The sequence below is a fragment of the Chelonia mydas genome, chromosome 1, assembly GCF_015237465.2.
Source record: "Chelonia mydas isolate rCheMyd1 chromosome 1, rCheMyd1.pri.v2, whole genome shotgun sequence".
Lineage (NCBI taxonomy): Eukaryota > Metazoa > Chordata > Testudines > Cheloniidae > Chelonia > Chelonia mydas.
In genome coordinates, this window is record NC_057849.1 from 4210819 (window position 1) to 4237806 (window position 26988).

The 26988-nt window shown below is 45.1% G+C and overlaps 1 protein-coding gene across 1 annotated transcript; it reads left to right on the forward strand.

Moving 5' to 3' along the window:
• Nucleotides 1-21229: 21229 nt before the first annotated feature.
• Nucleotides 21230-22168, forward strand: LOC119565235 (olfactory receptor 52N4-like). Its single transcript, XM_037889726.1, has one exon. The coding sequence runs from the start codon at nt 21230-21232 to the stop codon at nt 22166-22168; it is 939 nt and encodes a 312-aa protein (XP_037745654.1).
• Nucleotides 22169-26988: the final 4820 nt, after the last annotated feature.

Here is a 26988-nt window from a genome sequence, read left to right on the forward strand (position 1 = left end):
GGCTGCAGGTACAGGCAGGCTCTGACCAGCCTCTGCGTGAGCCAACGATAGAATGATTACAGCCAAAATAACCTCAGCTCCCTAGCCCACGACCCCAGAGCTGTGCCGGACTGAACTGGTCCAAACTCCAACCAGTATGAATTTCTTTCCTGGTTTGCCCCTCCCTCAATGTGGGGACAAAGTGCACGCTTTTGGTAACCAAGCTGATATTCCCCCGCTCCCCACATGCTTCACTTAACGGCATCCTGGGTTTAGATTAAAACATCAAACAAGTTTATGAATTACACCTTGGGTTTCTCAGGTTTCCATACACAGGTTAGAAATCCCTTTGGCCGGGGTCCAGCACTTCCCTCAGTCAGGCTTATTTCCTCACATCTTTCCCGTCCTCTTGAGTGGAGAGGCCCTTCCCAACCAGCTACCTAGATTGAAGGCATCTTGCCTAGTGGGCATTACTGATGTGTAACTACAATTGAAAAACAGATCATAGAATACCAGGGTCGAAAGGGACCTCAGGACGTCCTCTAGTCCAACCCCCTGCTCAACGCTGGACCAATCCCAATTTTTGCGCCAGATCCCTAAATGGCCCCCTCAAGGATTGAACTCACAACTCTGGGTTTAGCAGGCCAATGCTCAAACCACTGAGCTATCCCTCCCTCCTACATATTGATACATAGTCAATATTCATGACTTCAGGTACACAAATCATACATGCATACACACAGGATAATCATATTCAGAACATCATAACTTTTCCAATGACATCTTACATAACACATCTGACATGAAATGTATCAGAAATATGCTATAATCATATCATAATAATATCACAATGAGAAATAGGGGTGCAGTGTCACACAAAGGTCTTTCTACGGGTGAAATGCCTGAAGTTACACAACAACAACAACGATTGGAAATAAAACTGAGTAAACGTTGTGACACCCAGGCTGCAGTTCTGTGGCTTGCCAGGGCAAGGAGACCCATAGACCAGCACAAATGCACCTAGGGCCAGGAAAGTTCCCAGCGCTGACCTTAGACCAACAATTACAAAGAAAATTTTAGTTTCAGCAGCACTGCCCACCTGGCAGGTATATACCGCTCCCTGTCCCCAACACACTCAGCTCCACTTGTCTGTCCCTGTGTACCCGCTGCCTGTCCCCACAACCCTCAGTGCTTCCCTATTCTCTGTGTACACACCCTGCTTGCCTCCCCTACCCTCAGCACTGCCCACTTGCCCATTTACAACCTGCTTCCTTCCTCCATAACTCTGAGTGCTGGCTACTCGTCCATGTAGGTCTCCAACCCCGCACAACTTCCAGCCCTGGCACACAGTGCTGCCCCTCACCCAAAACCAAAAACAGGAGCAAGACCCCACAGAGGCAGCTCACAGAAATATCTCCTCAGACGAGGTTAAACTCAGTGTCTGCCTGCACGGGGAAAAGGGGGAGATCAGCCTAAACTGCCTTTCTGGGGGTGAAGGGAACCCCAGCAGCAGCTCAGCCTGTGCATGAAAGGAGAGAGGGACAGATCCGGTGGGAGGGAGAGCGGACGTGGAGACTAAAACTAACCAGTCTCAGTAACTCTTCCTCAGAATGACTGTCAAGGTTCCTTCCCCACTCTGAACTCTAGGGTACAGATGTGGGGACCTGCATGAAAGACCCCCTAAGCTTATTCTTACCAGCTTAGGTTAAAACTTCCCCAAGGTACAACCTTTTACCTTTTGTCCTTGGACCTTATGCTGCCACCACCAAGTGTTTTAAACAAAGAACAGGGAAAGAGCCCACTTGGAAACGTCTTCCCCCCAAAATATCCCCCCAAATCCTACACCCCCTTTCCTGGGTCAGGCTTGATAAAAATCCTCACCAATTTGTATAGGTGAACACAGACCCAAACCCTTGGATCTTAAGAACAATGAAAAAACAATCAGCTTCTAAACAGAAGAATTTTAATTAGAGAAAAGTAAATAATCACCTATGTAAAATCAGGATGGTAAATACCTTACAGGGTAATCAGATTCAAAACATAGAGGATCCCTCTAGGCAAAACCTTAAGTTACAAAAAGACATAAAAACAGGAATATACATTCCATTCAGCACAGCTTACCAGCCATTTAATCAACACAGAAATCTAACGCATATCTAACTAGATTACATACTAAGTTCTAAGATTCCCTTCCTTTTCTGTTCCCAGCAAAAGCATCTCTCTCTCTCTCTCTCTCTCTCTCTCTCTCTCTCTCTCTCTCTCACACACACACACACACACACACACACACACACACACACACACACACTCACACACACACACACACTCTTTGTGTCCTCTCCCTCCAGATTTTAAAATATCTTGTCTCCTCATTGGTCATTTTGGGTCAGGTGCCAGCGAGGTTCCTTAGCTTCTTAACCCTTTACAGGTGAAAGGATTTTGCTTCTGGCCAGGAGGGATTTTAGAGCACTGTATACAGAAAGGTGGTTACCCTTCCCTTTATATTTATGACAGTGACATCAAGCTTTAACGTATTGCAGCCCCTTAGAAAACCAGACACCCCTTCCTGTGGCTGCTTTTCCATCTTGGCAATTGCTGATGTTACCACAAGGCTCTAGTGGGGCTACTCATGGGAGAAGGGGCGGTTGAGATGGGGGATGGTGTCAGATACAATCTGGCACAATGTGGTTTACATTATGTTGCAGTCTGAGACACCCACCGATCCTAGGAGAACTTGTGATGCTTCTTTGCTCTGTGCATTAAGCAGGATGTTCATTCCCAGTCTGGATACTGCACATCCCCACTCCTCTCCACACACTGTGCATTCCTGGACCACCCCAGGGTTAGATTTCTCGCACCACCTGGTTTCCTCTAAGGCAGACACATGCTTTTATTTTTACTGCCTTTTGGGCTTCTCGAACCAGAGATGCAGGGGCACAGAGAGAGCAGACCCTCTCCTGCCTTAAAAAAATTGTTACCCTGATTGATTTGAACCTCTAAACCTCTGAGTGAGATTTCAGGACACGAATAAACATTTCAAGTAACTGTGTAGGTGAACTCCTGCCCAGATGGTCCCTGACTTGATCCTGGAACTTTTCCTGAGCCCTTAACAATAACTTTAATTCAGAGACAAGCAACTTACCAAAAATGCTTTTATTTTTACTGCCTTTTGGGGCTTCTCAAACCAGAGATGCCGGGGCACAGAGAGGTCAGACTCAAGTCCCGCCCTAAAGAAATGGTTATCCTGATTGATCTCAACCTGTACTCCTCTGAGTTTGAGATTTCAGGAACTCTGTTGTCAGTTTTTCTTTGGTCCAAATGAGCTCACCTGTCCTTAGAGACCACAGGATGACTCCAGGTGAAACCACTGGAGGCTCATGGCCAGTGTAAATCAGGCCATTTTTTAAAGTCCCTACAGGTGGATTTAGAGTGAACTCCAGGCCATGTTGGGAGTTTTGCCGTTGATCTCAATGAGATCAAGATTGCCACAGTTAGTGATTAACTTTCGGCTCCCAGCTGTGAAAATCACAGCTTTGGGTCCTGCTACAGAGAGAGCTCTTTTGTTAGGGTGCTGAAAGAGCCCCCTCATGTTCATGTTGCATTCTCATTTTGTTCTTCCCAAAGGCCAGTTTTTTCTCCCCCTAGGAGTGACCCAGTGAGGGCAGAAAGTTAGAGCAGAATTTGGCCAGTATGTGACCCATTCTTGCTGTGAACGCTCTGGTAACACAGAAACCCACTGCAGAGACTTTCTCTGGAGTTCCCAATAGGGCAGTGAAGTTACTGAATTTGAAAACTGGAGCGAATCGGAGGATAATCCATATAAACTAAAAACCAAAAAAAGAAAAAAAAGAATTAAGCTACTGTGAGAGATAGAAGGACACAGTAAGACACAAGGAACTGTCCTTAAAAACAAATATTTGGTTAAACTATTGCCAATACATCCGTAGTTCCAATTTTACCATATAAATCCACTGATGTTTTTGACACTTCTAAACATTCAATGTCACCGTGAAGGTGAATTCCTGCACAGATGGTCCCTGACTTGAACTTGGAACTTTTCCTGAGCCTTAACAATAACTTTAGTTCAGAAACAAGCAACTTACCAAAATCCTGTTCAACAGGGGTTGCTAATGAATGTACGAATCTCACATGCCTGACACTCAGCGTGCCAGTCAGCGACTTTTATGATTCAACTGAACAGTCCCTGCAGACTCTCCGGTTGGCCAGGACTCCCGGACAATTCCCTAGGCTCTGTGAGCAGTGGAAAGAGCAGAAAATAGACCCTGGAGAACTTCAGCTTGAGAGCCTCCCCCGGGAGTGGAGAATAATTGGCCGATAATCAGGGCTCAGATTGTTAAGGGATCCTGAGTGTAATGTACTGCCAACTGCACTGTGTGTGGCAATGCTGCCAGAAGATACGGGACCAAGACCTATTTTTAATAAATTATATCAGCGTACACGCTGCATACCGCCCATGCAATTGTAATGTCCCATGCATTAGTCTCTGATAAATCAATGCCACTCCATATAGGCCAAATGAGGTGATTCTGAATTGACGAGAGCCAAAGAAGGTGAAAAGCTTTCTTATCCCAGGATTCTGCCATTAAAGGCATTTGCCTGTATCCCTTTGTGAGGTCTAAAGTGGATATATATTTGGCAGCTGAAACTCTTCTAAGTGTTCATCTATTCTGTGCATCAGAAATTGATGCAGAAATGGGTTGCTCACACGGGGGGTGAGTAGGCAAGCCGGGGGAGGGGGAGATGATGAGCCAAGCATGCAGGCATTAAGTTTTTCCTGTCTTCCACCCCTTCCTCCATGGCCCTCCTCTCTGCCACTCGCTGAGTCCCTCCTCTCCTACACCCTCATCCCCCAAGGCTGCTACCATATGCGACTCACCAGAGAAAAACAGAGCATATTTTTAAAAGTGGAGCCTGAGCTCCTGGCCCCCTGTGTTCCAGCCGCCTGGGCAGAGCTGGTCCAGCATCACCAGGTACAGCAGCAGGAGGAGTCCGACAACTGGGCCAGGTATAGCAGCCAAACATCAACCAAAGAGCAGAGACATGCGAATGCCATAGGCGATTAAGGGTGTGTCTACATTACAAATGTAAGCCAATTTTATTTAAATTAACATAGAGCCTCTCATTTAATAAGTCAATTTTCCATGTCCCCACTATGCGCATTGTGCAGGCTGAGTGCATCTTCACTACCAGGGCTTGCATCGACGCACGGAGCGCTGCACTGTGGAGAAATATCCCACCGTGCGTGGAGCCAAGTGGAAATTTGGGTTGGGCTTGCAATGCCTCATGTGACCAAAACATTTGTGCTAGTGGTTATAGAAACATGGCATTAGCCTCCCATGATGCACTTATCTCCCTCCCTCCCTGAAATCAATAACAAACAAACCAAGCCTTTTTCACACCTTTTTTCCAAAGCCTGGCTTACCTGCGCAGATGCCATAGCACAGCAAGCATGGACCCCGCTCAGCTGTACACTGTTGTTGTGGGCATTACAAATCCCGGGCACCTTATCCTGCAGTATTTTCTCAGTCGAAGCATAGGATGCAATGCAAGCAGCCCTGGTGGAAGCCATAGGTGGAGCATTTTGCAGATGCTGGTGACAATTGTGCGTCACCTTGACATGGTGGAGCAGCACTTCTGGGCCCAGGAAGCAAGTACTGACTGGTCGGGCCACATAGTTATGCTGCTTTGGGACGATGACCAGTGGCTGCAGACCTTTCGAAGGCATAAGGGCACTTTAATGAAACTGTGAGAAGTGTTTTTCCCAGCCCTGAAGCGCAGCGATACTAAAATGAGAGCTGTTCTGAGAGCTGAGAAGCGAGTGGTGATAGCTCAGTGGAAACTTGCAATGCCAGACTGCTACTGGCCAGTAGGGAATCAATTTGGAGTGGGTAAATCTACTGTGGGGTCTGCTGTGATCCGAGTAGCCAAAGCAATCAGAACTCTCCTTCTAAATAGTGACTCTGGGAAACAGGCAGGACGTAGTGGATGGTTTTGCCACAATGGGGTTCCCTCACTGTGGTGAGGCAAGAACATGAATGCAGAACCCTATGTTGGCACCAGACCACCCTGCCAAAGAGTACGTAAACCAAAAGGCATACTTCTCAAGAGCATTGCAGGTGCTTGTGGATCACTGGGCCATTTCACCAACGTCAGCGTGGGATGATCTGGAAAGGTTCATGAAGCACACATCTTTAGGAACTCTGGTCTGTTCCGAAATCTGCAAGCAGGGACTCTGTTTCCAGACAGCAAAATAATCATTGGTGATGTTGAAATGCCAGTCGTGATCCTGAGAGACCCAACCTGCCCCTTTCTCCCATGGCTCGTGAAGCCATACACAGACAGCCTGGACAACAGTAAGGATCGGTCAAACCATAGGCTGAGCAAATACATAATGGTGGGGGAATGTGCCTTTGGATGTTTAAAAGCCCACTGGCATAGTTTGCTTGCTAGGTTAGACCTCAGTGAAAGCAATATCCCCAATGTTATTGATGCCTGCTGTGTGCTCCATAATATCTGGGAAACAAAGGGAAAAAATTCTCCATCGAGGTGTGGGGTTGAGGCAGATCACCTTGCAGCCGGACACCAGGGCAATAAGAAGAGCACATCGAGGTACACTGTGTTGCCATGTGGCTTTGAAATCTGGTTTCATCAATGACCCACAGTAATGTCACATTTATGTGTGTTCTTCCTTACCAAGCTGTCCCCTACACCCCCACTAACCACTGTGTGCTCAACCAATAAAGAGCCTTTTCTCCTCATTCCATTAAATTTTATTATGATCGCAAATGAGAGACAACAAAGAAAAGTAAGATAACCTGGGGCAAAAGAGCTGATAAAACTGGGGCCGGGGTATATGGGGAGATGTCAGCAAACCAGTAAAGTTCCTGAAACCACTATGGCTTATTGCGAAAAGCAGCCAAGTCAGAAGGCCGTGTAAAGTGGCCAGGTAGCAAACTCAGCTTCACCAAGGCAGGAGGAGAGGGGGTTTTGAGTGCCACAGAAAGGGCAGCTTGCCCCCGCATCCTTCCTGACAAGAATTGTGTTGAAGTTGCTGATACACGCATTTTAGAAGAGCAGGATGTGCCCTCAGGAATGTGTCTAACAGGGTCTCAAGGCTGTAAACTCTGGAAAAACCCACACCAGGTTAATCAATAATCAGAAGGAAGCCTCTTGCTTGACCATTGGAACTGCTTGTGTCAAGGTTCCTCCCCCACTCTGAACTCTAGGGTACAGATGTGGGGACCTGCATGAAAACCTCCTAAGCTTACTTTTACCAGCTTAGGTTAAAACTTCCCCAAGGTACAAATTAATTTTATCCTTTGTCCTTGGAATATCCACTGCCACCACCAAACTCTAACTGGGTTTACTGAGAAACACAGTTTGGACACGTCTTTCCCCCCAAAATCCTCCCAACCCTTGCACCCCACTTCCTGGGAAAGGTTTGGTAAAAATCCTCACCAATTTGCATAGGTGACCACAGACCCAAACCCTTGGATCTGAGAACAATGAAAAAAGCATTCAGTTTTCTTACAAGAAGACTTTTAATAGAAATAGAAGTAGATAGAAGTAAAGGAATCACCCCTGTAAAATCAGGATGGTAGATACCTTACAGGGTAATTAGATTCAAAATATAGAGAATCCCTGTAGGCAAAACCTTGAGTTACAAAAAAGACACACAGACAGAAATAGTCATTCTATTCAGCACAATTCTTTTCTCAGCCATTTAAAGAAATCACAATCTAATGCATACCTAGCTAGATTACTTACTAAAAGTTCTATGACTCCATTCCTGTTCTATCCCCAGCAAAAGCAGCATACTGACAGACACACAGACCCTTTGTTTCTCTCCCTCCTCCCAGCTTTTGAAAGTATCTTGTCTCCTCATTGGTCATTTTGGTCAGGTGCCAGTGAGGTTACCTTTAGCTTCTTAACCCTTTACAGGTGAGAGGAGTTTTCCTCTGGCCAGGAGGGATTTTAAAGGGGTTTACCCTTCCCTTTATATTTATGACAGCTTGTTTAACAAGTTTTCCTTAAGGGACATGTCATTGTATTACTAATGTATAAATAAGGTGGAAACGTTTGAGGCGGTGGTACTCTTTGGGATAGGACTCTCCCTCTGGATGCATCTTGTGGCCCCCACTGGTAGAAGGGCTGCTGCTGTGACACTCGAGAGCCACACTCAGCTTTGGTAATTATCAAGGGTTGGGGGTGTTTTACTAACCTGTTGCAGATGTGTGTCAGTGCTTGAGACTAAGTAAAATTTATCTTTAAGTGAAAGTGCTCTTGTGTCATCCTGTTTGTGCCAGCCATCTATCGGTCGGACAGCTGTGTCTCCTCTGATTTATTTCCTGACACCACCTCATATAGAGTAAAAGTTACCAAGAACTTTGGGTTGAAAGAACTCTGGGTAACAGGAGGACAAGGACAGCTTGCTTACAATTGCACTGCAATATGAGAGAATCATAGAATAATACAACTGCAAGGAAACTTGAGAGGTCATCTAGTCCAGATCCCTGCACTCGTGGCAGGACTAAGTATTATCTAGACCATCCCTGACAGGTGTTTGTCTAACCTGCTCTTAAAAATCTCCAATGAAGGAGATTCCACAACCTCACTGGGCAATTTATTCCGGTGCTTAACCACCCTGACAGTTAGGAAGTTTTTTCCTAATGTCCAACCTAAACCTCCCTTGTTGCAGTTTAAGCCCATTGCTTCTTGTCCTATCATCAGAGGTTAAGAAAAAACAGTTTTTCTTCCTTCTCCTTATAACAACCTTTTACATACTTGAAAGCTCAGTTTTCTATTTTCCAAATTAAAAAAAGCCCAATTTTTTTAACCTTCCCTCAGAGGTCATGTTTTCTAAATCTTTAATCATTTTTGTTGTTCTTCTCTGGACTTTCTCCAATTTGTCCACATCTTTCCTGAAATGTGGCACCCAGAACTGGACACAATACTCCAGTTGAGGCCTAATCAGCGTGGAGTAGAAGGGAAGAATTACTTTTCATGTCTTGCTTACAGCACTCCTGCTAATACATCCCAGAAGGATGGTCAATGCTAGCCATGGTAGTGAAAAAGCACTCCACTGACCTAATATGCATAATGTGGACACGCACCTTCAACTTTATAAAATCAGACTCTAAAGGTCGACTTAAATAAATTCAACCTAATTTTGGCATTCCTTACAATGATCAGGTGGTGGTAGCATTGGGATGTCTGGAGCAGGTGGTGGCAGCATTGGGATGTCTTGTTAGCTCCCCACCTGACTAGACCAGCCCAGACCACCAACCGGGGGCACAACCTGATGGCTGGAAAGGATTGGCCCCAGGACCAGCTTTAGGGGGTAGCAAATAGGGCAATTGCCTGGGGCCCCACATCAGAGGGGGTGTGTCACAAAGTTAAATTACATCATATCTTTTGAGTCACTGTGGGTATTGTAATGCAAGTATCACCATAATTTAATTTCTAAACGTCAAAATAAATCACACTAAAGCAGAGGTTTTCAAACTATGGGTAGCACCCTCCTAGGGGGTATGGAGGAGTGTTTGGGGGAGATGGTGACTGGCAATGTCAGGTGTTTGGGGCTTCAGCCCTGGACAACAGTGCTCAGGGTTCGGCCCCGGGCAATGGGACCACTTCTTAGCTTCAGACCTAGGCCCAAGCGAGTCTAATACCAGTCTTGATTACAGCAGAGTTAAGGCCACCATCCTTGATTATATTGATGTCATGAAAAGACACTCTGGTGTTGCTTTCATGAACAGAAATATCTACCACGGGCCTGGCACCAGGTGATAGCCCAAGACTGGTGGAACACTGCTTGTGATGCCTAAAACCTGAGATCAGCACCTGCCACGACTGGACTCCCTGCCCATCCTGGCTAATAGCCACTGACGGACTTTTTGGACCCATCCTGTGGAACTCTTTGCCAGAGGATGTTGTGCAGGACAAGAATATAATTGGCGCCTCCTGCCTTTGTGCCTTGAATAACCTGAGTCCCACCGAACGTGTCTGAACATCTCCCTCCACCCTTCCTATTCTAATTATAGCCTGTCAGTGACTCTAGCAGTCCACAAGCCTCAGGGCACATGCTGATCACTGAGGGGGGCTCAGGAAGCTGCTCCTCCCCATGACATGATATTGCACGATGAGGGTTTATGACTGATCAGGGGCAATCTGTGCTGCCCTCTGTCAGACAGAGGCTATCAAATGGGAGTGTCTATTACTCTGTGTTTGAAACAAGGATGTGCGAGAGCCTTTCCATTGCATGTTGTGTTTTCAGGGATTCAGCACAGAGCACGTCAGCTGCAAAGAGGAGGGGATGGTCAGGTTCTATGACGATGGGCAGCTGCACGGAAATGCTGATAGATAAATTATTACATCTAAACTTTTGCTCTTCCTTTTCTCTCTCTGGTTTCAGTAGTGCTGGACAACTCTATCAAGTCTGCAAGACTCCGTTTGCTCTCACAATCCCAGCCGCTGTTATTGGCAAATAATATCTTCACTCCCGGGGGAGGCTCTCAGGCTGAAGTTCTCCAGGGTCTGTTTTCTGCTCTTCCCAAGGCTCATGGAGACAAGAGAATTGTCTAGGAGTCCTGACCAACCTAGAGTCTGCAGGGACTCTACAGAGGAATCATAAAGGTCACTGTCTAGCACCCTGAGGGTCAGACATGTGAGATTCATACGCTGATTCTCAGGGCTCTGCCTTCCTGTTGAGGTAAGGAGATTTCCTCTCTCCGTTGAGTGGGATTGCGGTGAGTTGCCTGTTTCTGCAATAAAGTTAGTGCTAAGGGCTCAGGAAGGGTTCCAGGTACAAGTCAAAAACCAGCTAGGCAGGAATTCACCAGCACAGCAACTTGAACTCTTTAGTATTGTCAGAAACGCCAAGGGATTTACCTGGTAAAATTGGAACTACAAAGGTATTGGAAATAATTAAGACAAATATTTGTTTTTAAGGTCACTTCCTTGTCTCTTCCTGTGTTCTTCTATCTGTCTCAGTAGCTTCCTTTTTTTGGGCTGTCTGGTTTTCTGGTTCTCTCCAGTTTTCCAGTTCAGCAACTTCACTGCCCTGTTAGGTGAAATCTTGGTCCCACTGAGATCAGTGGCAAAACTCCTAACTTCACCAGCATTTCACCCTAACTCCACAAGTAGGGACTTAAATAAATGGCCTGTGTTCACCAACCATGAGCCTCCGGTGACTGAAACTGGAGTCATCCCCTGGCCTCTAAGATGGTGTAAGCTCATTTGGAACAAAGAAGAACTGACAGGGGACTTGCTCAGATCTCAAACTCCCAGGCTTAAAATTTCAGAACCGTCAGGATAAAAAAATATTTCAGGGCAGGAGAGGGGTCAGTATTTAATATTGGTAGCCAGACACTGAACAAGATTGTTTTGAATAACATGTGCCTTACTTCGGATGTGGTTTCAGAGTAGCAGCCGTGTTCGTCTGTATCCACAAAAAGAACAGGAGGACTTGTGGCACCTTAGAGACTAACCAATTTATTTGAGCATCAGCTTTCATGAGTTACAGCTCATGACAAGAACGTCAGACGTTCTTTATTACCAGCTATTACCAGCAGGAGAGTGGGGGGCGGGGGGGGGGAGGGGGGAACCTTTTGTAGTGATAATCAAGGTCGGCCACCGTCAGACGTTCTTGTCAACTGCTGGAAATGGCCCACCTTGATTATCACTACAAATGGTTTTTTCCCTCTTGCTCTCCTGCTGGTATTAGCTCACCTTACCTGATCACTCTCCTTACAGTCTGTATGCTAACACCCATTGTTTCATGTTCTCTGTGTATATAAATCTCCCCACTGTATTTTCCACTGCATGCATCCGATGAAGTGAGCTGTAGCTCATGAAAGCTTATGCTCAAATAAATTTGTTAGTCTCCAAGGTGCCACAAGTCCAAGTGTGACTGGTACTATCGGGGAATTTGTTGACCTAATTTGCAGTTACTGTGTAACTTAATTTTTTTACCAATTTGTTTTTTCCAAGCCTTTGTATTCGTTGTTGCCATTCATTTCTTGATTTTTACCAGTGTGTTGGTTAAATAGTTTGGCAATGTTATGCACATTATAAAAGATGTACAACAATAATACAGTAACCCAGCAATAACCCAGTTGCTTTTACATAGTAGCCAAATTTAACTTAACTGGCAACGGTTTCTAACTCATCGCCAACTTCATTGTCCATATATGGCAGGCTCTCTTCCCACTACAGTCGCCAGTGTCTTCTCCATGCTCCCAGTCATCCCTGGCTCCCACAACCTCCGAACCAACCCTCGCTCCCCACAGCTCTTCCTCTGCAGGAAGTGAGCTGCCTCCTGTCACACCTGCTCCCTTGGCCTGGGGTAATCGGTGACTGTGTCTCACTGTACAGTAATTTCACAGAGAGACGAATGCAAAGGCACCCGTGGTGCTGCTCTTGTCACACCCATACACGCTGTGTGCAGCTTGGCGGACAGCTACACAGGAACAACGCACAAGCGGAGAAGTATCCACATTAGATAATGGAAGCAGGCAACCCTGACACATGTGAGGGCCGAGATCAATACAGCTGCCATGTGCAGGAGCCAGTGGCAGCTGCCTGAAACAGTGGGACACAGACAATAAACCCAGGACTTGTGGCACCTTAGAGACTAACCAATTTATTTGAGCATAAGCTTTTGTGAGCTACAGCTCACTTCATCGGATGCATACTTTGGAAAGTATAGAAGCTCTTTTTATACACACAAAGCATGAAAAAATGGGTGTTTACCACTACAAAAGGTTTTCTCTCCCCTCACCCCACTCTCCTGCTGGTAATAGCTTATCTAACGTGATCACTCTCCTTACAATGTGTATGATAATCAAGTTGGGCCATTTCCAGCACAAATCCAGGTTTTCTCCAACCCACCCCCCCACACAACATTTTTATGGCTGATTTAGAACAACGCTTCCTCAGCTCTAGTCCCCTAACGCCCCTACTCTACTTGTGCTATATTGATGACATCTTCATCATTTGGACCCATGGAAAAGAAGCCCTTGAGGAATTCCACCATGATTTCAACAATTTCCATCCCACCATCAACCTCAGCCTGGTCCAGTCCACACAAGAGATCCACTTCCTGGACACTACAGTGCTAATAAACAATGGTCACATAAACACCACCCTATACCGGAAACCTACTGACCGCTATTCCTACCTACATGCCTCCAGCTTTCACCCTGATCACACCACACGATCCATTGTCTACAGCCAAGCTCTGCGATACAACCGCATTTGCTCCAACCCCTCAGACAGAGACAATCACCTACAAGATCTCTATCAAGCATTCTTACAACTTCAATACCCACCTGCGGAAGTGAAGAAACAGATAGACAGAGCCAGAAGAGTTCCCAGAAGTCACCTACTACAGGACAGGCCTAACAAAGAAAATAACAGAACGTCACGAGCCGTCACCTTCGGCCCCCAACTAAAACCCCTCCAACACATTATTAAGGATCTACAACCTATCCTGAAGGATGACCCAACACTCTCACAAATCCTGGGAGACAGGCCAGTCCTTGCCTACAGACAACCCCCCAACCTGAAGCAAATACTCACCAGCAACCATATATCACACAACAGAACCACTAACCCAGGAACCTATCCTTGCAACAAAGCCCGTTGCCAACTGTGCCCACATATCTATTCAGGGGACATCATCATAGGGCCTAATCACATCAGCCACACTATCAGAGGCTTGTTCTCCTGCACATCTACCAATGTGATATATGCCGTCATGTGCCAGCAATGCCCCTCTGCCATGTACATTGGTCAAACTGGACAGTCTCTACGTAAAAGAATAAATGGACACAAATCAGATGTCAAGATTTATAACGTTCATAAACCAGTCGGAGAACACTTCAATCTCTCTGGTCACGCGATTACAGACATGAAAGTTGTGATATTACAACAGAAAAACTTCAAATCCAGACTCCAGTGAGAGACTGTTGAATTGGAATTCATTTGCAAATTGGATACAATTAACTTAGGCTTGAATAGAGACTGGGAGTGGCTAAGTCATTATGCAAGGTAACCTATTTCCCCTTGTTTTTTCCTACCCCCTACCCCCCTCAGACGTTCTTGTTAAACCCTGGATTTGTGCTGGAAATGGCCCACCTTGATTATCATACACATTGTAAGGAGAGTGATCACTTTAGATAAGCTATTACCAGCAGTAGAGTGGGGTAGGGGGAGAGAAAACCTTTTGTAGTGGTAAACACCCATTTTTTCATGCTTTGTGTGTATAAAAAGATCTTCTATACTTTCCACAGTATGCATCCAATGAAGTGAGCTGTAGCTCACGAAAGCTTATGCTCAAATAAATTGGTTAGTCTCTAAGGTGCCAGAAGTCCTCCTTTTCTTTTTGCCAATACAGACTAACACGGCTGTTACTCTGAAATAAACCCAGGACTCTCTGCAATCGTTTGTTAGCTATTAGCCATTCACAGGAACGGTTGTACATTCGTCAGTGTGGAGATTTTATGGGCTCAAGTCATTATTTTTCTCACCTAAAATGTTCATTCATGCAGTGCCTCATGGGATTCCTCAGCTTCATGAAATACACACGTAATGTAACGTTTTCAAGTTGCCACCCTCATATGATACTTTGTCACCATAGGGCTACATTTACCATGGCCATGAACAGAAAAATGACTTCAGTAAGCTCAGGCACAACCCTGAAAGCAAAATGCCTCCAGCTGGCTCCTGGGGACATGTTTTTAGAAGGGAGAGGCCAGACGGGATCATTGTGATCATCTAGTCTGACTTTCTGTAGAGCACAGGCTGGAGAATTTCCCTAAAATTATCCCTAGGGCAGATCTTTTAGAGAAATACCCATCCTTAGTTTAAAACTTCTCAGTGATGGAGAATCTGCAATGACCATTGGTAAATTGTTCCAATGTTTAATTACTCTCACCGTTTTAAAAATGTATGCCTTATTTCCAGTCAGAATTGTATCATGCTACATCTGTGTATGCCAGACTGAAAACCCTGTAGTTAACTAGTTCTTCCCCATGTAGGTACTTAGAGACTATTGTCAGGTCACCCCTTAGCCACCTTTGTTAAACTAAATAGATTGAGCTCCTTGAGTCTATCACTATAAGGCAGGTTTTTTGATATTTTAATAATTCTTGTGACTCTTCTCTGAACCCTCTTGAATGTATCAACATCCATCTTTAATCCTGGACACCAGAACTGGACACAGGCTTCCAGCAGCAGTCACACCAGAGTGAAATAAAGAGGTAAAATAACTTCTCCACCTGTCCTTGAGATTCCCCTGGTTATCATCCCAAGATCACATTGGCTCTTTTGGCTGCAGGGTCACACTGGGAACTCATGTTTAGCTAATTATTCCTTCAGGTCCCCAAATCTTATTCAGAGTCATTGTGCTTCCCACTATAGTCTCCCATCATGTCAGCTTTGTCTACATTCTTTGTACCTACATGTATCTATCTACATAGCTATATTAGAACACACATAGTTTTCTTCAACCAGTTTACCAACCAATCCAGATTGCTCTGAATCAGTGACCTGTCCTCTTCATTATTTACCATCACCCAACTTTTGTGTCATCTGCAAACTTTATATCTATACTGAGGCATGAGAAGGGTTGGCAGCTGAGTTGCTGACAATTATCTCTGCTTATACTTCTTAGTTAACAACTGTAACTAATTGTGACAGGATCCTAAGGGTGCAGACTAGAAAGGTGGGACGGCAGTGTCCCCTTAACTCTCCAGCCTGGGCCGTCTCTCACAATGCTTTGCTAGTGACAAACAGCAAACTCCTCCAGGCATGTTATCACTCAGCACAACCCCATGTGGAGCCCCACACCCAGCTAGATTGCATGAATGCTCCCAAAGCCACTCATGAATCACACAGAGAAAGGCACCAGCCAAATCCCCCCAGCTCCCAGCCCTGTATCTCAGGAATATACCGCCTTGCACTGCTCAAGATGAGCAGGGCAAGTTTATTAATTGGTTCAGCACTTCATCAATGGAAAGTGGATATACACCAGGGCTTGTAAACCTCAGCAGATCTGCCAAACACTTAATGCAAACTTACTGGTGAAGATAAAAAGTAAAACAAGTTTACAAAAGAGATTTTAAGTGATTATAAGTGATAGGCAAAAAGTCAGAGCTAGTTACCAAAATAAAATAAAATATTTGTAGCAGGAAAAGAGCCTGAGAGATGAGCCCTTATATCAGAAACCAGATATAAGGCAAAAGTTGTTCACAGAATCTGACTAAGAAATGCTAGTCACAAAAACACATCCCACTGTCAAGTAGTAGCAAACCATTCTGACACTCAGGATGGTACAAAAAGACGGAGAATAGGAACACACTGAGCTCTCCTAAAAGGTGAGGTCAGAATGACAATATGTAATAGGGATGTTTTAATCAAACCAACGTGTTCAAGGTGACGCCAGGGAGCAGTATTAACTTGCTTTTTATTAGGGTATAAAGATGTCTCAGAGGGAGTATCTTTGCCCATCATAGGGAGCAGTGGAAGTCAAGGCACTGACTGAGCTGCATCCATTGTCATGGGCATCCGTGTGTTAGTATCCTCGTAGAGTGTGCCAGGTGCTGCTACTGTGCTTCCTCAACCATAAACCTGGCTGGGAGCCTTCACACCTTAATGGATTGTGTGGTCATTGGGCAGTTCGCTCAAAGTCTGCTGTGCTGGCTGTCTGCACAAAGCTGGAGCAGCACCCAGGGAGATCACACACACACAGCCGAACATCTGATGACAATAAGCACGCAGCCCAAACTCTCAACCCTGTTAGACTTGGGAACATCTAGATTAAGCAGTTTTTCTCATCCCACCGGAAGTTGCAGTTCATAGTACACAGGTTTAACCCTTGAAACTTAGGCCAGTCTCCTCCGATCTTTAGCTTGTGTATTAATTATATAGACCATTTAAGAATCTCCAGTTATCACTTGGAGTGTTGACAGGTTCTTGTGCCCAGATCAGGCCCAGCATTATTCAAATTATTTTATAGTTAGGAACCCCGATGTGCACAGTTGTCACATTCACACTACAGGAACTCGTGTATATTTACAAATATGGTTTATTAATACATGTAGCACAGTCACAAACACCCCAACTGAACAAGATAGATAGAGAATGTACATCTGCACTTCCACCTACTCACACCATCCCTTGTAGAACACCCTGAAGTGTTATCCATCATCTTCCTCATCAGCTTCCCCATCATCTCAGGTGGCCATCATTCTGGCACCTCCCCAGGATTACAGCTCCTTCTTCTGCAGCCCCAAGGCGGGGATGCCACTTTTGTAACATGTTACACTGACATTGTTATGTTTGATGCATATTCAATAGGGGATTTTTACCTTTTTCATCATTTGTATTCCCTCACCTTACTAATGCCGCAGTGTCTATTTCCTATAGGTCAGTATATCATTGACCTCAACTTATTATCATATGCGTCAATTCATTACCATGGCCCCTTTGTGATTAGGTATCACATTTGTTATTTCTGTCCTAACCGGTCATTTCATTCTGGTCTTAACTGGTTATTTTTTTTTTTTTCCAAGTTGTGGTGTACCTGTTAAGTTTAAAAAGGGTATGAACTTAGGAAGGTCCCTATGCTACCTTGCTTTAACACATCATATGTGGACCTTATGCTTTAGCTCATCACCATCTATCTAGGTGACAGGTCCTGAACATAGGTGAGCCAACTTTGCTATCTGGGTGAATGGTCCCAGACATGTATATGATAACTTTGCCTTAGTGCAACATACAGGATGTGGCCTTTAAGTCCTTTATGTTACAGCCAAACTACTTTACTATAAACATGTTATAACTTTTTATAATAAAACAAATAATCAAAACCATAAGGAAATAAGAAATCTGTAGGAAATTATATCTCTATAGGCAAGCAAGCAGGTTAGCCCTGTAGGCTATATGGGGAAAGGAGAAAAGGTCAAATGTGGGGCCATTGTGTTCTGTTCTATACCCTTAATCCCTGGAGAACACAAGTCCAGGCATGTCTGCTGGGCACTGTTGTGTTGCCAGGCAAGGTTGAGTAATTCCTGTGATGTGCCCTTGTGCAAGCCAGTCATTGCATTGTAGCTCACTTGCTGGACAATGGATGTTGATGATTGTTTGACACCTGCCCAGGCTTTGTTTACTTTTTCTTGCTGTTCTCTCTGTGGAGCTGCTGATTCCCAGCTCACAGCATGACTAAGTGACAACCATCAAATGCACTCTCATAACTTCATATGCACTAATGCTTACATATTTAGATAGAACAATGACTTTCAGCAAATCATAACCTTTCCCTGATACCTCACATGGCCTGCTATATACGCAATATCATGATGATCTATCAGTGAGGAATATGGGGGTTACAGGGCACTCCTGATATATTCAGTATCACACTTGTGTCTCAGACAAAGCTGGGTACCTGCAAAAAAGGGGCTTATCAAAAGAAACACGGGAAGTAACAAGTGCAGGCCTGTAGCGATAAATACCAAGATGCCTGTGCCCTTCATGCCAACTCTTTTGAGCAAAAAGTCATAGCCCAGCATGATAATGTCTCTTTCCATGGGGAAAAGCTGGCTCCTTTCCAAAGTGGGCCTTGCACCATAGATCAGACCTATGGTCCATCCAATCCAGTTTCCTCTCTCTGACAGTGACAGCCACAGGTGCTGCAGAAGAAGGTGAAAGAAACCCTGCAGTGGGTGGATGGGGGGATGACCTGACCATCGGGAGAGTGTCACCCGAATGCCTAACAGCTAGAGATTGGCGTGTGCCCTGAAACACATGGGTGTATAGGCTTTCCAAAATATTTGTTTGGCTGTAACTATTGTAACTGGATAGTCCCACTATCCATGTAAATGTCCAAACCCTTCCTGATTCTTGCTTAGCTCATGGCCTCAACTACCTCTTGTGACAATGAGTCCCTCAGTCTAATTAGGCATTGAGTGAAGAAAGTACTATTTATTATCAGTTTTGAATTGGCCACATTTCAGTTTAATTGAATGTCTTCTTGATCTTGTCTTATAAGACGGGGGAACACATTCTCAATGTACTCTGTACGAGTCAGTATTTTATAGACTTTTCTCATGTCCCCTCTTATTCAACTCCTTTACAAGGCAACAATCCCAGTCTTGTAAATCTCTCTCAGTTTGAGAGTTTCCCTAGGCTCTTGATCATTCTCTTTGCCCTTCCCTGAACCCCTGTAGTTCTGCAATATCCTCTGTGAGGAGGGTGCCCAGGACGAGAGAGGGGAGTCCAGAGGAGGGTGAAACATTGACTGACTGATCTCATGGCATTGTATTTACAAAATGAGTCCCCATCCCACACAAAAGACAAGAAAAGAGCACATTTAGTGCCCATTTATAAAAAGGGAAATAAGGACAACACAGGAAATTACAGACAGTCAGCTTAACTTTTGTACCCGGAAAGATAGTGTAGCAAATAATTAAGGAATCCATTTGCAAACATCTAGAAGATAATAAGGTGATAAGCAATAGTCAGCATGGATTTGTAAAGAACAAATCATGTCAAACCAACCTGATCGCCTTCTTCGACAGGGTAATGAACCTTGTAGATAGGGGGAAAATGGAAGAAATGGTTTGTCTTGACTTCAGTAAATCATTAGACACTGTCTCACATGACCTTCTCATAAACAAACTAGGAAAATACAACCTTGATGGAGCTACTATAAAGTGGGTGCATAACTTGCTGGATAACTGTTCCCAGAACGTAGTTATCAATGGATCACAGTCAGGCTGGAAGGGCACAAGGAGTGGGGTTACACAGGATCAGTTCTGGGTCCAATTCTGTTCAATATCTTCATCAATGATTCATATCATGGCATAGAGAGTACACTTGTAAAGTTTGCAGATGGTACCAAGCTGGGAGAAGTTGCAAGTGCTTTGGAGGATAGGATGAAAATTCAAAATGATCTGGACAAATTAGAAAAATGGTTTGAAACAAATAGGATGAAATTCAATAAGGACACATGCAAATTGCTCCGCTTCTGAAGGAACAATTGGATGCAAACATACAGAACGGGAAATGACTGCCTATGAAGGAGTACCGAGGAAAGGGATCTGAGGGTCATAGTGGGCCACAAGCTAAATATGAGTCAAGAGTGTAACGCTGTTGCCAAAAAAGCAAACATCATTCTGGGATATATTAGTAGGAGTGTTGTAAGCAAGACATGAGAATTAATTCTTCTACTCTACTCTGTGCTGATTAGACCTCAGCTGGAGTATTGAGTCCAGTTCTGGGCACCACATTTCAGGAAAGAGATGGACAAATTTGAGAGATTCCATAGAAGAGCAACAAGGATGATTAGGGGTCTGGAAAACATGACCTATGAGAGAAGATTGAAAGAATTGGGTCTGTTTAGTCTGGAAAAGGGAAGATTGAGAGGGGATATGATAACCCTTTTCAAGTACCTAAAAGGTTGTTATAAGGAGAAGGAAGAAAAACTGTTTTTTCTTAACCTCTGAAGATAGGACAAGAAGCAATGAGCTTAAATTGCAGCAAGGGAGGTTTGGTTTGGACATTAGGAAAAACTTCCTAACTGTCAGGGTGGTAAGGCCCTGGAATAAATTGCCTAGGGAGGCTGTGGAATCTCTATCACTGGAGATTTTTAAGAGCAGGTTAGATAAACTCCTGTCAGGGATGGTCTAGATTGTGATTGGTCCTGCCGTGAGTACAGAGGACTGCACTTGATGACCTTGAGAGGTCCCTTCCTGTCCTATGATTCCATGATTCCTTGGATCCCAATGTTTTGCTTAGTTTCTGTCCATGCTTGCACTGTGAGCAGTGTTTCACAGAGCTGTGTACCATGACACCCAGGTCCCTGTCCTGAGTTCAGACAGTTAAATTAGGATCTTGTGAGGTGTTTGAGGGGTTTACGTTTTCCCCTCAAATTGGCGTAAACGTTGCAGTTATTAACATCGAAATTCACCTGCCATCATGTTGCCCATTCACCTGTCTTGGTTAGCTCCCTCTGAGGACTTCACTGGGCTTGACTATGACCTAAATAATCTGGTGCCATCTGTAAATGTTGCCACCTCACTGCTCATCCCCCTTTCTAGATTGGTAATAACTATAAAATATTTACCGTACTATTTGTTATAAACTGTGTTACTCCATGGCTGTGCTTCTCTCCCTTTGCAGACACCTTGAACATTTCTAAGCCCAATCAATGCATCAACCTCACCTCATGGCATCTTTCAACCTCACCCGCTCTGACCCTTCAACATTCATCCTTATGGGCATCCCTGGCCTGGAAGGTGCCCATATCCTGATTTCCATCCCTTTGTCTATGTTCTACATTATCAGCCTGTTGGGAAATTTCATGGTTCTGTTTGTTGTAGGGAAAGAGCAGACCCTGCACAAGCCAATGTACCTGCTGCTTTTTATGCTGGCGCTCACAGACATCAGCATGTCTAGCTCTGTCATACCGAAGGCACTGTGTATATTTTGGTTCAATCTGAAAGGCATCACTGTGGATGGCTGCCTCACCCAGATGTTCTTCCTTCATGTGGTTTCTGTTATGCACTCATCTATCCTTGTGACAATGGCCTTCGATCGCTACATTGCCATATGTAAACCTCTGAGATATGCCACCATCCTCACCAACGCACGAATAGCTAAGCTCGGGATAGTGGGTTTGATAAGAGCTGTTCTCTTCATTCTGCCCCTGCCCCTGCTCCTGAAGAGGCAGCCATTCTGCACCAACCGCATTATCGCCCACACGTACTGCGAGCACATAGCTGTGGCGAAGATATCCTGTGGGGACATCACAGTCAACAAGATGTATGGCTTGGTGATAGCAGTTACAGTTATCGGGTTAGACCTGATGCTCATTGCCCTGTCCTACGGTCTTGTCATCAGGGCCATCCTCAGAATCTCCACCAAGAAAGCCCACCAGAAAGCACTCAACACCTGTACAGCCCACATCTGTGTGATGCTGATGTCTTATACTCCCTCCCTCTTCTCCAAGTTGACACACCGGTTCGGTCAGGGCATCGCTCCCCACGTTCACATCATCTTGGCCAACCTCTATCTCCTCATTCCCGCCATGCTCAATCCTATCATTTATGGGGTCAAAACCAAAGAGCTTCGTGACAAAGTGGTCAAGTATATCTGCAGAAGGTGATCGCTGGGGGCCACTGACTTTAAACCTGCATAACAAGAGGAGGAAGGCTATCTCCTCATCAGTCAAGTATGCTCTGTTTCATTTTGGCTGAGCTCAGCATTGTGGAAGTTCAGTCTGAGAATGTCTTCACACCTAACATCATATCACTCTATCGCCAAGCACTGCTCCTTGTGTTGCTGAATTCTCTCTATCTTAACATCACCTGATCTCTTTCAGTGTCACCCATCAGCCCGCATCCCTGTACTCATTGTCACTCAGACTTTTCATGATTTCCACACCACCAGCAGATAGTGCAGCTTTATAAAGTAAGGTGGCTTTGCCATTAGCCCCTTTGTGAACAGGGTTCTTGGTCAGTTTGACAAATGGAAGCTACACTTGCTGATAGCCAAGACAAAAAAACAAACTACACTGCTGAACTTCTTTATCATATGTGCAGTGATCTGGTGAGCAAAATTTACCTGATTTTTCTACGTCCAATCCTTCAGGAAGCTTGGATGATAAACTAAATATTTCAGTTTGAAAATGCTAACACAGGAAAGCTAATGCAGGAATTAAGGACATTTTACTGAAAATTATTGGTGAGAGTTGTGAAAACGTGTTTTTGAGAACAGGACTTCTGTGTTAAACTATGCCATCACCTTTGAGTCAAACTTCTTACCACTTTGTGCAGTGGATTTTGGAATTGCTGTCAGGTGGACCTTTCAAAACACACACTAACCCTTCCCATTGTAAAAGTGTCAGAAGTAGATGTCAAGATTTCATCTTGGAGTTCATGAAACAGATGAAACAGAGATTGCCACCAAACATCAAGGTGATTAAATAACTTGCAGTGCTAAGTACTTCATGACCTATATGGGCTGATATCTCATTTTTGCCATTGTTTTCTGGAGGCTTGGACAATTGGGGAAGCAATGGAGAGTTTTGCTTCTGGTTCACTGGCCTCATACTCAGGACAACCAAGTAGAGCAGTTTGGGGTTGAAGTTCTCAAGCACATGGATGCTGCTGAGGATAAAAACTTTAGTGAATTTTGCTCAGTTCTTCTTTCATCGCTGTCCCTACCTTTTAACAGTGCTGTAGTTGAAAGACTGTTTTATAAAGGAGTTGGAGGCGCAAGTGGTGTTCTCGTCCATCCTCCCCGTGGAAGGAAAAGGCCTGGGTAGGGACCGTCGAATCGTGGAAGTCAACGAATGGCTACGCAGGTGGTGTCGGAGAGAAGGCTTTGGATTCTTTGACCATGGGATGGTGTTCCATGAAGGAGGAGTGCTGGGCAGAGACGGGCTCCATCTTACGAAGAGAGGGAAGAGCATCTTTGCCAGCAGGCTGGCTAACCTAGTGAGGAGGGCTTTAAACTAGGTTCACCGGGGGATGGAGACCAAAGCCCTGAGGTAAGTGGGAAAGCGGGATTCCGGGAGGAAGCACAGGCAGGAATGTCTGTGAGGGGAGGGCTCCTGCCTCATACTGGGAATGAGGGGCGATCAACAGGTTATCTCAAGTGCTTATATACAAATGCACAAAGCCTTGGAAACAAGCAGGGAGAACTGGAGGTCCTGGTGATGTCAAGGAACTATGACGTGATTGGAGTAACAGAGACTTGGTGGGATAACTCACATGACTGGAGTACAGTCATGGATGGTTATAAACTGTTTAGGAAGGACAGGCAGGGCAGAAAAGGTGGGGGAGTAGCACTGTATGTAAGGGAGCAGTATGACTGCTCAGAGCTCCGGTACGAAACTGTGGAAAAACCTGAGTGTCTCTGGATTAAGTTTAGAAGTGTGTGCAACAAGAGTGATGTAGTGGTGGGAGTCTGCTATAGACCACCGGACCAGGGGGATGAGGTGGATGAGGCTTTCTTCCGGCAACTCACGGAAGCTACTAGATCGCATGCCCTGATTCTCATGGGTGACTTTAATTTTCCTGATATCTGCTGGGAGAGCAATACAGCGGTGCATAGACAATCCAGGAAGTTTTTGGAAAGCGTAGGGGACAATTTCCTGGTGCAAGTGTTAGGGGAGCCAACTAGGGGGGGCGCTTTTCTTGACCTGCTGCTCACAAACCAGGTAGAATTAGTGGGGGAAGCAAAAGTGGATGGGAATCTGGGAGGCAGTGACCATGAGTTGGTTGAGTTCAGGATCCTGACGCAGGGAAGGAAGGTAAGCAGCAGGATACGGACCCTGGACTTCAGGAAAGCAGACTTCGACTCCCTCAGGGAACAGATGGCCAGGATCCCCTGGGGGACTAACATGAAGGGGAAGGGAGTCCAGGAGAGCTGGCTGTATTTCAAGGAATCCCTGTTGAGGTTACAGGGACAAACCATCCCGATGAGTCGAAAGAATAGTAAATATGGCAGGCGACCAGCTTGGCTTAATGGTGAAATCCTAGCGGATCTTAAACATAAAAAAGAAGCTTACAAGAAGTGGAAGGTTGGACATATGACCAGGGAAGAGTATAAAAATATTGCTCGGGCATGTAGGAAAGATATCAGGAGGGCCAAATCGCACCTGGAGCTGCAGCTAGCAAGAGATGTCAAGAGTAACAAGAAAGGTTTCTTCAGGTATGTTGGCAACAAGAAGAAAGCCAAGGAAAGTGTGGGCCCCTTACTGAATGAGGGAGGCAACCTAGTGACAGAGGATGTGGAAAAAGCTAATGTACTCAATGCTTTTCTTGCCTCTGTTTTCACTAACAAGGTCAGCTCCCAGACTGCTGCGCTGGGCATCACAAAATGGGGAAGAGATGGCCAGCCCTCTGTGGAGAAAGAAGTGGTTCGGGACTATTTAGAAAAGCTGGACGAGCACAGGTCCATGGGGCCGGATGTGCTGCATCCGAGAGTGCCAAAACAGTTGGCGGCTGTGATTGCAGAGCCCTTGGCCATTATCTTTGAAAACTCGTGGCGAACGGGGGAAGTCCCGGATGACTGGAAAAAGGCTAATGTAGTGCCCATCTTTAAAAAAGGGAAGAAGGAGGATCCTGGGAACTACAGGCCAGTCAGCCTCACCTCAGTCCCTGGAAAAATCATGGAGCAGGTCCTCAAAGAATCAATCCTGAAGCACTTAGAGGAGAGGAAAGTGATCAGGAACAGTCAGCATGGATTCACCAAGGGAAGGTCATGCCTGACTAATCTAATCGCCTTTTATGATGAGATTACTGGTTCTGTGGATGAAGGGAAAGCAGTGGATGTATTGTTTCTTGACTTTAGCAAAGCTTTTGACACGGTCTCCCACACCATTCTTGTCAGCAAGTTAAGGAAGTATGGGCTGGATGAATGCACTATAAGGTGGGTAGAAAGCTGGCTAGATTGTCGGGCTCAACGGGTAGTGATCAATGGCTCCATGTCTAGTTGGCAGCCGGTGTCAAGTGGAGTGCCCCAGGGGTCGGTCCTGGGGCCGGTTTTGTTCAATATCTTCATAAATGATCTGGAGGATGGTGTGGATTGCACTCTCAGCAAATTTGCGGATGATACTAAACTGGGAGGAGTGGTAGATACGCTGGAGGGGAGGGATAGGATACAGAAGGACCTAGACAAATTGGAGGATTGGGCCAAAAGAAATCTGATGAGGTTCAATAAGGATAAGTGCAGGGTCCTGCACTTAGGACGGAAGAACCCAATGCACCGCTACAGACTAGGGACCGAATGGCTAGGCAGCAGTTCTGCGGAAAAGGACCTAGGGGTGACAGTGGACGAGAAGCTGGATATGAGTCAGCAGTGTGCCCTTGTTGCCAAGAAGGCCAATGGCATTTTGGGATGTATAAGTAGGGGCATAGCGAGCAGATCGAGGGACGTGATCGTTCCCCTCTATTCGACACTGGTGAGGCCTCATCTGGAGTACTGTGTCCAGTTTTGGGCCCCACACTACAAGAAGGATGTGGATAAATTGGAAAGAGTCCAGCGAAGGGCAACAAAAATGATTAGGGGTCTAGAGCACATGACTTATGAGGAGAGGCTGAGGGAGCTGGGATTGTTTAGTCTGCAGAAGAGAAGAATGAGGGGGGATTTGATAGCTGCTTTCAACTACCTGAAAGGGGGTTCCAAAGAGGATGGCTCTAGACTGTTCTCAATGGTAGCAGATGACAGAACGAGGAGTAATGGTCTCAAGTTGCAATGGGGGAGGTTTAGATTGGATATTAGGAAAAACTTTTTCACTAAGAGGGTGGTGAAACACTGGAATGCGTTACCTAGGGAGGTGGTAGAATCTCCTTCCTTACAGGTTTTTAAGGTCAGGCTTGACAAAGCCCTGGCTGGGATGATTTAACTGGGACTTGGTCCTGCTTTGAGCAGGGGGTTGGACTAGATGACCTTCTGGGGTCCCTTCCAACCCTGATATTCTATGATTCTATGATTCTATGATTCTCAAATGAACTTGATAAAAACAAAACTGCACAACAAGGTGCAAGAGGAACTTTTAGCAAACATTCTTTGTGTTAGGGTGTACATTGTTGACTTGAATTTATTGGCTACTTTAATTATGGCTCCCCAATTATCTGATCAGAAGAGATTCGGTTCTTTTCCCAATTCAGGCAACAGGATTAGAAAACTCAGAGAATTCAACGACATGAGTAGACCCTCAGGTTGCATGTGGCAAGGACACTTATACTGAGGACAATACCAGAATATTAAGATCTTTATTAAAATGAATGAAAGAATAATAAATGATATAAAACATAGAGTCACAAAGAAGTAATACAGTTATATGAGCACTGGTGGTAACATCTCTATTCTAAAAGACTACTTAAACTAGTATACCCATACCCTTCCCGGAATACCTGGTAGTCAGAAACAGAGCACCAGCCTCATTTCTGGCATGCATAATGAATATGATTGTCC

What these genes read in the sequence shown, in the direction of transcription:
- LOC119565235 (XM_037889726.1), top strand. Translation starts at nt 21,230, where the DNA reads ATGGCATCTTTCAACCTCACCCGCTCTGACCCTTCAACATTCATCCTT.